Source organism: Malania oleifera, chromosome 11 (genome assembly GCF_029873635.1).
Source record: "Malania oleifera isolate guangnan ecotype guangnan chromosome 11, ASM2987363v1, whole genome shotgun sequence".
NCBI lineage: Eukaryota > Viridiplantae > Streptophyta > Magnoliopsida > Santalales > Ximeniaceae > Malania > Malania oleifera.
In genome coordinates, this window is record NC_080427.1 from 79,445,543 (window position 1) to 79,459,350 (window position 13,808).

General features: G+C 37.2%; 1 protein-coding gene across 2 annotated transcripts in view; it reads left to right on the top strand.

Moving 5' to 3' along the window:
• The first annotated feature begins 475 nt into the window (after positions 1–475).
• The window catches only part of LOC131143472 (pentatricopeptide repeat-containing protein At3g13880), a 66,050-nt gene continuing 52,717 nt past the window's right edge, over positions 476–13,808 (top strand). For both annotated transcript variants that reach the window (XM_058091797.1, XM_058091798.1), the window contains exons 1-3: positions 476–2,272; positions 2,749–4,087; positions 4,198–4,303. In XM_058091797.1, coding sequence (XP_057947780.1) covers positions 492–2,272; positions 2,749–3,502 — 2,535 coding nt within the window. In that variant the 5' untranslated portion in view covers positions 476–491 and the 3' untranslated portion in view covers positions 3,503–4,087; positions 4,198–4,303. The remainder of the gene's footprint in view (positions 2,273–2,748; positions 4,088–4,197; positions 4,304–13,808) is intronic.

Genomic DNA, 13,808 nt, shown 5'->3' on the forward strand with positions numbered 1-13,808 from the left:
TAAGAAATATTTCTTTTTATGTCAAAAAATTATTAAAATTAATAATTTAAGTTTTTCAAATTAGAACTAAAACAAGTTGACATAAATTGGTTCTCTTGTCTCAGGCACAACTAGAGGTGGCAAAACGAGTCGGAACCCGACGAGTGACCTATAACCCGTGTTCCGTCCCTTTAAATCAGTTTTAAGTTTAGCATGTGGTGATATGTTTGAACTAGGCGGATTAAAGAGGCACAAAGAGAATACCTACTATTATCCCCATGTAAAAAATCTATTTCAAATAGTATTTTTAAATAAAAATTTGGGTTTTTATTTTATTTTATTTTTTTATTGATTGGTCGTTATTTTCTTTAAAAAATATTAGTCCATCCAATTTTTTTGGACACATCAGTACCGAAAATAAAATTTTACCCGAACTTTCGTATTTTTAATTAAAATAAATTTAAATTCATAAGAAACTCGGGCTTCCTCCGCCCTCCTTCCAAGGGCAAACTATGGTACTGGTCCTACTGGAGGCGAAGCGGACAAAATTCAAAATCTCCCTGAGGACGGTTGCCTTCTATGATCGCTTCAATTTGTGCCGGCACCCCAAGAACCCTTTAACAACGTTGCCTCAATCCGCAGACGCCCCACCGCAATTTGCTCGAACATGTTATCGGGGTTTCTTTCTGAACTCCGTTGCTTACACAAAGCTAGTCCAATTCTCAGCAAGAACTGGGTCCCTGATCCATGGCAAGCTTGCCCACGCCCACATGATTAAAGTCTCCTTCAAGCCATGCCTATTTTTGTTGAATAATCTTCTCAATATGTACTGCAAATGCAGTGAAATTGATATTGCCCGCCAACTCTTCGACAAAATGCGTAAACGTGATGTTATATCTTGGAACTTATTGATTTCTGGATATACCCAGATAGGTTTTTATGATAGAGCAGTGGGTGTATTTAACGAAGCAAGAACCGCTGGTTTAAAACTTGATAAATTCACTTATTCATGTGCTTTGAATGTGTGCGCTCAAACTGGGGATCTAGAATTAGGTGAGATGATTCATGGGTTGATCATTGCCTGCGGGTTAGGTGCACAAGTTTTTTTGACCAACTCGCTCATTGACATGTACTCCAAATGTGGGCGGGTTGATCAGGCACGGTTTGTGTTTGAACATTCTGATGAGTTGGATGATGTCTCTTGGAATTCCATTATTGCCGCTTATGTTCGAACTGGCGCAAATGAGGAGATGCTGAGACTACTGGTAAAAATGCATCAGTTGGGATTGAATTTAAATACTTACGTGCTGGGAAGCGTTCTTAAGGCCTGCTCCTTGGACTTCAGTTATTCTTTAGAATGTGGAAAAATGCTTCATGGCAGCATTGTCAAAACTGGCATCAATATGGATATTGTTGTTGGGACTGCACTGCTTGACATGTATGCCAAAATAGGGGATTTGCATGACGCAACCCAAATATTTAAGCTCATGCCTAGTCACAATGTTGTCACCTATAATGCCATGATTGCAGGGTTCCTCCAATCGGAGACTCTTTGTGAAGCATCGGTGAATGAAGCCCTAAATCTTTTTCCTGAGATGCAACAAAGAGGCATTAGACCTTCAAAATTTACATTCTCAACCATACTTAAAGCTTGTAATGAGGTTCAGGATTTTGAGTATGGGAAGCAAATTCATGCACAGATATGCAAGAGCAACCTTCAGGCTGATGAGTTCATTGGAACTGCACTTATTGAATTGTATGCTGCGTCAGGTTCAATTGATGATGGTTTAAAGTGTTTTAATTCGACTCCCAAGTTAGATATTGCCTCATGGACATCTATGATTTCTGGTCATGTTCAGAATGGGCTGTTTGAGAAAGCAGTGACTCTGTTTCTTGAACTGCTGGCATCTGGAAGAAAACCTGATGAGTTCATAATATCCAGTATGTTGAGTGCTTGTGCCAATTTTGCTGCTGCAAGGTCTGGGGAGCAGATCCAGGGTTATGCAGTGAAAACTGGAATTGAGAATTTTACTATTATCCAGAATTTGCAGATTTGCATGTACGCAAAATCTGGAGACATAGATTCCGCTCAACTGACCTTTGAGGAGATGGAGAATCCTGATGTTGTCTCATGGTCTGTGATGATCTGTAGCAATGCACAACATGGATGCGCAAGAGATGCTCTGAATCTTTTTGAACTGATGAAGGGTTTTGAGATTTCACCAAATGATATTACATTGCTTGGAGTCCTTACTGCGTGTAGTCATGGGGGACTTGTCAAGGAAGGATTACAGTAAGTTTCAAACCTCAATCTACCTCCACTTTAAAGCCTCTTTCTCTGCCACTCCCATTTTTTTGTGGTATTCTAGATTTCTTTTTCTTTTTATTTTTTTTTCTAAAATGACATGTTCGTTATTTAAGGTTCTGCGTTGGTATAACTTTTTGGGTACTGGAATCATTTTAAGACATAGCATGAAGTAATAATGAAAAAATTAATGTTAGCGGAAAAAGAAAAACTTCCAAATTATTTTAAATGGTTAAATTATTTGGCAAATATTTGGGAAATTTTCAGATTTGCAATGTTTGGTAATTTTCTGCTTACCTAATTGGGCTATGCATGATTGATCAAAAGGCAGGTTATAATTATACAATGGGAAGAAAATTGTGGAACTATACGTGTATGCTTTTCTAGAATTATACTTGGATAGTATTATTGCATGGTTTATTTCATGTAACTGGTGAGGTCTCATTTATCTTTAATGATGTCAGATTCTTTGAAAGCTTCAAGAAAAATCTTGGCATGACTCCAAATGTAAAGCATTCTGCCTCCATTGTTGACCTTCTAGGCCGTGCTGGAAGACTTGCTGACGCTGAAAATTTCATTATGAACTCGGGCTTTGAGGATGATCCTGTAATGTGGCGGGCCTTGTTGAGTGCTTGCAGGGTCCATAAGGACACCTTTGCCGGGAAACGTGCTGCAGAGAGAGTGATTGAGCTTGAACCTCAAGCTGCTGCATCTTATGTGCTTCTTTACAACATATACATTGATGCTGGAGTACAAATGCCAGCCACCAAAATAAGGGAATTAATGAAAGACCGTGGAGTTAAGAAGGAACCTGGGCTAAGTTGGATTGAGGTTGGAAACACAGTTCATTCTTTTGTAGCGGGTGATCGATCGCACCCTAAGAGTCAAATAATTCTTGCACAGTTAGAAGAAATGTTGGAGAAGATAAAGAAGATAGGTTGCATCCATGACAAACTCGTTTCTGATTCTTCTGATCTTGAACACAAGGACAACACAGTGGTGAACTACCACAGTGAAAAGTTAGCTGTGTCTTTTGGTATAATTAGTTTGCCAGCAATTGCTCCTGTACGAGTGATGAAGAACTTGAGAGTTTGCCGTGCTTGCCATGAGACAGTGAAGCTCTTCTCAAGGGTTGAAAAGAGAGAAATAATTCTTAGAGATCCAATTCGTTTCCATCGTTTTAGAGAAGGTTCTTGTTCTTGTGGAGATTATTGGTAGGGATTGAGTTTGGATATTTGGAGTACTACGTTAAGAAACATCTCTTTATTTTAAATTCAGGTGGATGGAACAGTCATGCCATTCAAAAAGTCAGAATTCATAATTCAGTAAAACAAGGGAGGTTGGAGCAGGAAATGATCTTCAAAGATACAGAAGTCATTATATTTTAGATGATTGAATACCAAACCTCCCCCCCCCCCCCTCCACGCGGTCCCCCAAACCCCAAAAACAAACCGCAGAATGATTGTGGCATGTTATTATGATGACTACTTGGGACACATCGCTCATCATTTCCAGTATGGAAATTTAGGAAACAGGATTGATTTCAGCAAGGAAAGTTTCCACCAATTATTACTTGCTCTATTAGGGTTGGGGCAGTGCCTGCTGTCACAGTTGACAAGGTCAAAAGAAAAATTTTCTGCAATTTGTAGAATGTGGAAAATTTGGTGACTAATCTTTTCATGTAGTTTATTGAAATTGGAGTTCATCAATTTATCTCGTTAAACTTCCATCCCAAGCCTCATTCTGGGAACCTTACTGCTATTAAGGAAGCTATGGACCACGTCACCATCTTAATTATCTCAGGTAACTATTATTTACCATTTTTTAATCCACAAGAAAGAAAATATTTCACATCTATGTTGTTCCATATGGCTTCTGCTGATTCATGAGTTTTCATCTTCTTTTTCCTACAGTTTGAAGCTTATATTGTATCAGGAAACTAGACACTCTTTCCTTCTGTGTTTCTGAAGCATATAAGCATGCAAATACTTGGTTTCGCTATTTGCTGGCACATCTGAGGTATGCCCTTGTTCCCAAGATGGACAAGATGTTGTGGATATGGTAAAGCAAGTGCCATGTTAATACTAATGCCTCACCAAACAAAAGCATTGGAATATCTAGGCTATAGCATTGTAGCTTTGCTTTGGACAGATGAGTCCACTGATTTCTTTTTTCACTCTTCCCTTTCTCTTGTCTATAGTTTATATGTTTTTACACATGCTAAAATTGAGCAGATGACCATGGGTTCATTACTATTTTAATTTAGGTAAAGTTCAAGCATTTTAAAAGCAAAGTGAAGCCTAGACATTGAGTGATTTTATAAATGTTCTCAACTTTGACCTGCCATAAAAGTTCAAATGTGGAATAACATTTAGTTTTGAATTTGTGGGTTATCCTAGGTTAAACTTTAGTAGTGCTATAAGGAGTTTAAAATTAAGTCATTTTTTAAAGTTTTACAAGGGCCCGCCCTTCAACTTCAAGTCTTTTTGAGAGAGAATTTAAAATAATGCTTTTTATTAGATCAACAGTTATCCCAAAACTTAAGCTATGTGGGGTTTAACAATAAATATCAAGATACCCAACAAAATTCATTACTTGTGTGCCTACCATGGGCTTTGAGGATATAACAAATGAAACTTGAATGAGTGTACAAATGCAAACAGAACAAAGTTCACTATAACATATATAACAAGGAAGCACAACCATATCACACGACTCTGGACCAAGGATGTCTTACAGTTACATCTACTACTTCGATGCTATGTTAGACCACCAATTATCCAAAAATGTTAAGTTGTTAGGAATTAGGCCCAACAATTTATATTGAGTTACCTTAGAACTTTGATTGGTATGATCTCTTTATCCTTCTTGCCATTATAATTTTTGGATGTGGTAAGGGTGCAATTAAGATGGTTGGATCAATTATGTTACAAGAAATATCATGTTGTGAAGCCATGTGTTTTGGCACTAAATAGTGAAGGTGCCTGGGAGGTATTGTGCCCAATCATTGCAATGCGGGCTGCATGGATTTGGCTGAAGGCTGACTAAATCCCAATTAGAAAGCTGCTCAATCACAACCTATCATACTCTCAGGCTAGACTGGAGGTATTCAACACAAGCTTGGGCGAGGTTAAGCTATGTTCGGTTGGTAGGTTGGGGTGCATTATAGAACAGTTGAAGTTTCTAATGCACTAATAGTCTGTTTGGGTCTTTTTAAGATTGAGTTTTACAATGTCAACAAACCAATTATTATAACTTCAAATATGTCATATTATGTAAATTGAGAACTGTTGTAAAGTTAGAGATGGAGGAGAGAAGAAGAGAAGGAGAGGAGAAGAGGAGAAGAAGATAAAGAAGAGAGGAAACAACTGAGCAGCAGTTTCCGTGGAGTCTTATGTACAGCTCCAGGTCTGCCCTCTTATATAAAATATAATAAAAATCTTAAGGGAAAAAATACTCCCACTCACACAACCTAATTGCTGAAATAACCTATTCTCTCCCAATACTCCCCATCAAGGTGGAGGTGTATAAATATCACCCAACCACAGCTTCTTTGAACCATGAGACAAGGTTGGGTTAAATGAAGGCTTTGCAAAAACATTGGCTAACTGATCCACAGATTTCATAAAAGGAGTCCTCATTAACTTCTTCAATTCAACATCCTTCACAAAATGACAATCAACTTCAATGTGCTTTGTCCTCTACAGAATACTGGATTGCCAGTGATATAAATGGCAGCTTGGTTATCAAAAAGCATATCCATTGGCTTTGTTACTGAAAACCCCATCTCGGACATAAGAAATCTTAGCAGCATAAGCTCAGTCATAGTATGAGCCATATCTTGGTGTTCTGCAACAGCTTTAGATCTTACTACAATAGTTTGTTTCTTGCTATGGCAGGTAACAATATTACCTCTGACAAATGTACAATATCCAGTGGTAGACCTTCAAACATCAACAGAGCCAACCCAATATTTTGCAGAGTGTCTATCTTCTATGGTCTTTTTTTGTCTTAGTAAACAGTGAGGCCAAGTCTTGGTTTCGTGCTTCCAGGGGTCTAAGACAGGGAGATCCTCTTTCTGCCTTTCCCTTTAGTGCTTGATGTCTTAAGTAGGATGATTCAGAGAGTGGTAGATAGAGGGTTGGTGGAGGGGATTAAGGTAGGTTATGAGAATTGCATCATTTCTCATATTCAGTTCGCAGATGATACTATTCTCTTCCTATCAGATAGCATAAGCTGCTTCTCTAATTTGTTGACTATCTTACAGGAGTTTGAGAAAGTGTCCGGGCTGAAAATTAATTTCTATAAGAGCGGTTTGGTGAGTCTGGGTATTAATGTGGATTCTTTTGCTAGGCTAGCTGGTTGTGCCATTTGGACTTGGCATATTACTTAATTAGGTGTTCCTGTTGGTGGTAATCCCAATGCGGATTCTTTCCGGGACCGTGTTTTATAGAGAGTGGCATAAGGTAATTTGTAGTAAATTTCGAATGCTAAAAATGGGTGGGGATGCTAAAGTGGGAATTAACATTACTTATTCAAGTCCTTGGAATTTGTATCTCAGATTTATGATTATTTCTTTCGTAAAGTGCATTATACAGTGGGTAATGGGGAGCTTATTCACTTTTGGAGGATCATGGGTGGGGAGATGCCTTTGGCCAGTACTTTCCCTTGTCTTTTTTGTTTATCAAATCTTTTTGACACCCCAATTTCTGCTTTTCTTCTTTTGCAAGAAGATGGGCATTCTCGGAACTCACATTTTGGGAGAAATCTAAATGAGAGAGAAATTGATGAGATGGTTCTTTTGTTCGGGTTGCTTGATTCTTTTCATGTTCATTCGGGGAGTTATAATAGGGTTTGGAGTTTAGATCCTTCTGTGGAGTTCTCTTGTAAATCTTTTTTCACCTACTTGGCTTGTGATTCTACTGCAGATCCTTCTGCTTTGTATACTTTGTTTTGGAAATCTAAAGCTCCCTCAAAAAATAAAAGATTTCATTTGGACTGTGATACTTGAAAGAATTAATACTAATGATTTTATTTGGAAGAGAAGACCTAATTATGCCCATCCCCCGACATTTGTGTCCTTTGCATGAGGAGTGAAGAGACTTGTGCACTCTCTTTCTTCATTGCCCTTTCACCTTGGCTATTTGGAATAAGTAATTTGCTCTATTTGGCGAAAATTGGGTGTGTCCATACACTTTGATGGCCTTTTATACCATGACTTTGAGGAGATTTGGCAAAGGACAGGAAATCTCAATGGCATTGCACCGTTATGGCTATTATTTGGCATGTTTGGTTGGAAGGGAACACTAGAATATTCAAAGGTGTGGCTACTACTAACAATTTGCTTCGGAGTAGAGTGGTATATCTTGCGTCGCTGTGGGTGTCAGCAAATGGTTTTTTTCGTCATGTTTCTCTAACTAGCAGCAGGGTTGGTTGGCACTGTTACATTGAGTTTAGTTCTCTATTTAGGTTGCATTCTTTGTAACTAGTTTCTATTGATGTAAAGGGAAGATATCTTATTCTCCCTGCCTTTTCTTTTTAATTTTCCTTTCTCTTTCTAATTTCTGATGTACGTTCTTCTCTATTTTATAAAATTCTTTTGTTTATAATTTTTTTTAATACACCTTCAGCTTGAGGGGTAGTGTTAGGAGAGAATATGTTATTTTTGTAATTAGGTTGTGTTAATGGGGGCATTTTTGTCTGTAAGACTTTATTATTATTAATAATATATAAGAGGGTAGACCTGAAACTGTATGTTGAACTGTTGCCCAAATTTTGCTCTTCTTTTTTTCTTGTCCTCTCTCTCTTATTTTCTCCTCCAACTCTACAACAGAATCCAACTCAGTTCCCCCCCTCTCGTGCACTCTCTGCCACCTTCTCCTTCTTCCTTGTTCTCCTTTTGTTCTTCTATGTCTTGTTCTATTCTCTGCTGCTTAGCAGCCTTCTTTCCTCTCTCGTCTCTCCTTCTCTTCTTCTCCTCTTCTTTCTAATTCTCTCCATAACTCTCTCTCCCTCTCTCTCTCTCTCTCTCTCTCTCTATATATATATATATATATATATATATATTTATAATTTTCTGTTACTTGTCCTACATCAATTTGGTGTTTGAGAAAATTCAATTCAATCCCAGGCATCCTTGTGTTGCTCCGCCCGTTAACTGCCACCATTGTACATGGTAAGGCGATAACAATAGTTGTCATGTCTTTAATTGACTTCCAATTTCTTCCTATATTGCTTCAAATTTGAGAATTTCGACATTCATGCAAAAAAAAATCAAGGAAATTTGGAGGTTCAAAGCACTGTTCATCAACTGCAAATTTTCTAGAAAATTACAGTCGTGCCCCTTAGTTTCAACCTCCTCTTTCCAAGTATAATTTTATCACACCTCCATCACCACCAGAATCAGAACCCTCTGAAACACCACCTGCTGAAGTTTCCTCACCATTTGACCACTGGAGAAGTCCCACGTGCTGGCCAAACATCTTCTAACCAACCACCCTTTAAAATCCCATACCTGAAATTTTCTTGACATACCACCACCATCACTGAAACCACCACCCTTTGATCCACTGTCAGCCAGAGGACCATATTGGAGGCTCCTTGCTGGTGCCACATGCACCTCATGCTCTGGTGATGCGGGTGTGAGATAAATTCCAGCAACTTTTCTTGCTTTTATATTCATGAGGAATTTCCTCCAACCATGATAAATTTGTTTTTTCCCTTGAGATATTGAATTTGAAATGAGAAAATTCAAGTGTTAGTGTATGATACATGTTCTTCGAGGATAATTTGATTCTGACCCTGGATTCAAACATTTTTGGTGCTGTTTGGAGGCTATTTTTGAGGATTTGAGAATTCGGGAGTTGAGAAATTTCATGACTATGCTGAGAGCTTGATAATTGTCGTAATTTGTGCTTAAAGACTTGGTGAGATAACCAAAATTCTCCCATTCATCTAAATTAACGTTTACATGATTATAAATATTAGTAATAATTCCAAGTTTTTAGTTACCATCAAATTATTTTTTTTTTCTTTTGTCATATCGATTCCCATAATTCATTCATTGCCTGAATCATTGTTCGAACCCATACTCCATTGTTGTCACATTATGTAGGACCATGTCAACTTATGTGCATTATGTTCAATACCTTCATGTGTGTGCATTGACCTGTATCACTTGTAGTCAAGTTTAGTCTTCCATAGCTAGTAGGATTGTACCATATTGCATTACCTATGGACACCAACAAAAGCATTGAAACCATCCTCACTTAACTTGCACTAGTTAATACCCAATCTTTGTCTCTTTGGTTAGATTGTTAGCCCACTAGGTTTCATATTGATTTTGATGATGACAAAACAAATAAGAATTAGTATATATGTTATAGTTATTTACTTTTATGTTTATATATGGAAATCATTTTTGGTATTTAGGGCTAAGTATGTTAATACCTAGCTAGAAAGCAAATGTATCAACTCGAGTATCATATAGTAAAATGACTATATATTTTTATTGAAAGCTCCAAATGTGACAAGACTCTTTATATTGAAAAATTAACTCATAAATCTTTTCAAAAACATTCAGTTTGACTCTTATATATCTAGAGCTAAATTGGGTGTTTTTGTAAAAGTGCACCCTATGTCTTAAGAAAAAAGTCAGGCTATAATTCTATGCTATTTGTGAATCTAATTCTATATTTTATTCCGTGTGAGTCCAAAAATTATAATATTATTTCATATAAAACTAGACCCATCATTCTCTCTAGAAAAATTTTATGTAGACTTTTTGGAGCTATAATGTAGGATTAATAATTAAAACAGTATGGTCATTCTGTACTGCCATAAAGTCCGAATTAGAAATAAGTATGCTGCAGTAATTAGACATATCTTATTGTAGAATCTTTGAAAATATATATATATATATATATATTTATCTATTTATATGAAAGTAGATGTTATGGGGATTCCATAATGATATGACACACTTTATTTGTATAAATATTCAATTTTTTGTGATGAATTGTACAAATCAGCCATCAGATTCTGTCCTTTGTCATAAAAGCAGCTCATCTTATCTGTAGTGTTTGAATCTTATCTCTTCAATTGCTACTCCAATTGGCGTGATTCTTTTTTTTTCTTTAGAAACTAGACTCGTTGATAAGTCAATATGAATATTTATAAAATTTTATTTGATTTTTACTAGACCGTTTGTGATTTTATAAAATATATCATCTCACCTAAAACTTAGATTTCTTGTCATATCATTGATTGTTTAGCTCTAACTTTAATTACATGGAGCCAAAACCTCTCCAACTTCTAGCAAACAATTTTAGCTATAAAAGGAGTCCAATTTTAAGGAAAAAGCAGAAGAGAAATGGCTATAAAAGTGGTCTCCCATTCTCCTCCATATTTCTAAGTGATAGAGTGTTTTGTTCTTGCTTAAAAGAGTACTTTCTTGTAAAAATTCTTTTCATTAGTTTTAGCTCTCTTCCAGTTCCTAGTCTCATTTCTTTGAGAGAGTTTGAGTTGTAAGCTTGAGTTGTGGCATCAATCTGCTTAGAGATATTAAGCGACATCATTTGTAATTTCTCATCATTGTAAGTGTTATTTGAGCCCCGATGAAAGGCTAGGTCTTGTAATTGTGCTCTTGCCCCAGTTGAAAGACAAGAAGTTTGCTAGTGGAACCTCAGCTTGGATTCTATCAAGAGAGTGCATGTAGGCGCTCGTGAAGGAGACCGAACCACTATAAAAGAGTTTGTGCATTTCTCTCTCTCCTCTCTTACATTACTTATTATTTGATTGAATTAATTGCTCAATTGTGTTTGTGCATATTTCATACATTATCTTGGGTTATTGAAGCATATAGGGTGAGTTATGAGTGAACATAAACTTATTTTTATCTAAGCTTCTGCAACGCATTCACTTGAATATACATACTACACTATTACTCACTAAGAGTTTGATAAAAGGAGTAAGGGTCATAAAAATTAGAAAATGACCCAATTCACCCCCTTCTTGGGTTTTCTAAAGGACCAACATACACAAGCTTGGATTTTGTGGACCAAAAATTTAAGCATTTCAATTTGTACAAGTGTCACGAGTCAAGCTTGTTCAGGGCATTATGCTTGCGTATGACCGCATGTATTTTGTATATGGGATGGGTAACCATCATGTATATAGTAGAATATGTTTTATTCTTCAAGTAAGATAATTCTTTAATGCAAAATGGAGAATCCTTGGTTAGTTTTATATTTCCTAGTGCAAGAGTTAGAATAACATAGAAAACTCTTTGGGAGAGGGTGAGTGCTCATCAATCAATTTTGATTTTAATTTTTTTATTTTTATTTATTTTTATTTTTATAGTAAAAAAAATACATCAAACAACAAAAATCAATGCAACCAATTCCTCCAATCCCTATTTAAATATTGAAAACTAGCTTCTCTAAAAGTTCCATGCCTGATACACCATAAAGAAGTCAAGAACTGAATCTTTTCTCACACCAAATACGAATTCAACTTCTTCTCGGAAAAAATCCGTGCATTAAGTTCCAACCAAATACCCTATAAAACTGCATACTTACTACACTTCCGTGGAGCTGCCCTTTCCTCCCTTCTTCCAAAGCCCGCAAAAGAAGTGATTAACAAATATTCCACTGAATAAGGGCAAACCAAACTTCATCAATCGTTGTACGACTAATTAGCTATTGTAGTTGTGTTTAGCCTACTTATATCCCTCTCTAAACATACGTTGCCTACGGAGGTGTTAAGAAGGAATTGTGCTACTTTATAGTTTACCGCTTGACTCTTGCCTACTTTCATACTTGTTTTTTTTTCTTCCGCTTAACTTTGCATCGATGGTGGAGAATTCGTTCATGTGGTGAAACCATGCTATATTTTTAGCTAACTAGTTAAGAAAGAGTGCTATAATAGTGTTGCATGACCTATCACAAGATGTGAAGTGTTGGACCCGTGATAATTGGTATCAGAGTTTGGTTAACTGCTTCGTGAATTTTGTTGCCTTTTTATTGTGAGATTGTGTGAAACATTGGTAAGACACCATGCAAATATTGAGAGAATTGAGTTGCTAGAGGCATAGGCTAAGGCAGCCAACCATGAACCATGTGGTGGCGAAGATGGCCAAACTTGCTGAATGTTGATCATGAAAACATCAATAGGGTTCTATTGTGGAAATGTCAGAGGACTTACACACTATTATAGAAGATATATAGATCTAGATGGGAATCTTAATCCCATGATGAACTTGATGGTTTGTGCTGTTGGGAATTCCAAATTTACGGGGGTATATTATGGAGCCATAACTTCGAGCATTTAGGGGTGCCCATGGTGCTAAGGGGTTGAATATTTTCTTTTTTGGCATGGAACAAGACTTTTGTGTAGCGAGGACCGACTCGAAGGAGGCGAAAGTATCTGCGAAGATAATGTACTTGAGTGTGAGCTAAGTTGGGATGGTGTACCAAGTAAGATGAGATACATAATGGATGGTGTGTAATTGATAGTTAGACATACTTGAAGAGAGAGTTCAAGGCCCAATTCTTCCTTGAAAATGTTGAGTACAATGCTTAGCATAAATTATGAGATCTTAAGCACACTGGTGCAACAAGGGAGTGTGTGAAACAATTTTTTTCTTTGATGTTGCATATTTGGACATGTCAAAAACAAACAAGTTATTGCACAAGCTAGCAAGGAGTTGAAGTCGGTTGAAGGGGTTGAAGTCGTGGGCAAGGGTTGAACTTCGCTAGCAAGGAGTTCAAGACTTGCTTATTGCACAAGCTACCGCAAAATGCTTAATTGACTATGTTGGAGAGAGTTCCATAATGTCCAAAGAGAATGACATCTTGGGTGGAAACAACGTAAAGCTTTTCAAGAGGAGCAACCCCAAAAGTGGGGGAGCTGATAATACCAAGGCATAAACTTCCTTTGTCTTAGTCATTCAACATAATCAATGGTAAGAATAAGCTAGCATGTTTCTTATGTCAAGGCCCTCACAGAGTTACTGATTGCTTTTACCGGTCATCGCTCAATGCCTTGTAAGATTCCATGCGGAGGGAGCATAAGGAAAGCATAAGGATGAGGAGAAAACCTCAAGGATGGGTGTAGTGCAGTTAGTCAATGTGTTGGAGAGACAGACCAAAGAACTAAAAGTTACCCAAGATTTAGGGTTAATGTTTGTGGATTTGTAGATCAATGGGAAGAGCACTCATGCTATGGTGGACACCAAGGGTACCCATAATTTTATCTCGTAAGTGGAGGCATAGAGACTTTTAAACTTGGAAAAGGATTTACGATGAATGAAAGCGGTTAGCTCTACAGCTTAGCCTACTCCAGGAGTAGCCAAGCAAGTGATTGTGAAGCTTGAACAGTGGGCAAGATATGCCAATTTCACAGTTGTGCTGATGGATGATTTCCAAGTGATACTTTGAATGGAAATCTTGAAGGAGACTAAGGCGGTACTGATGCTAATTGTTAGTTACCTTTGCCCAATGGGAGATCGCCCTTGCATGGTACA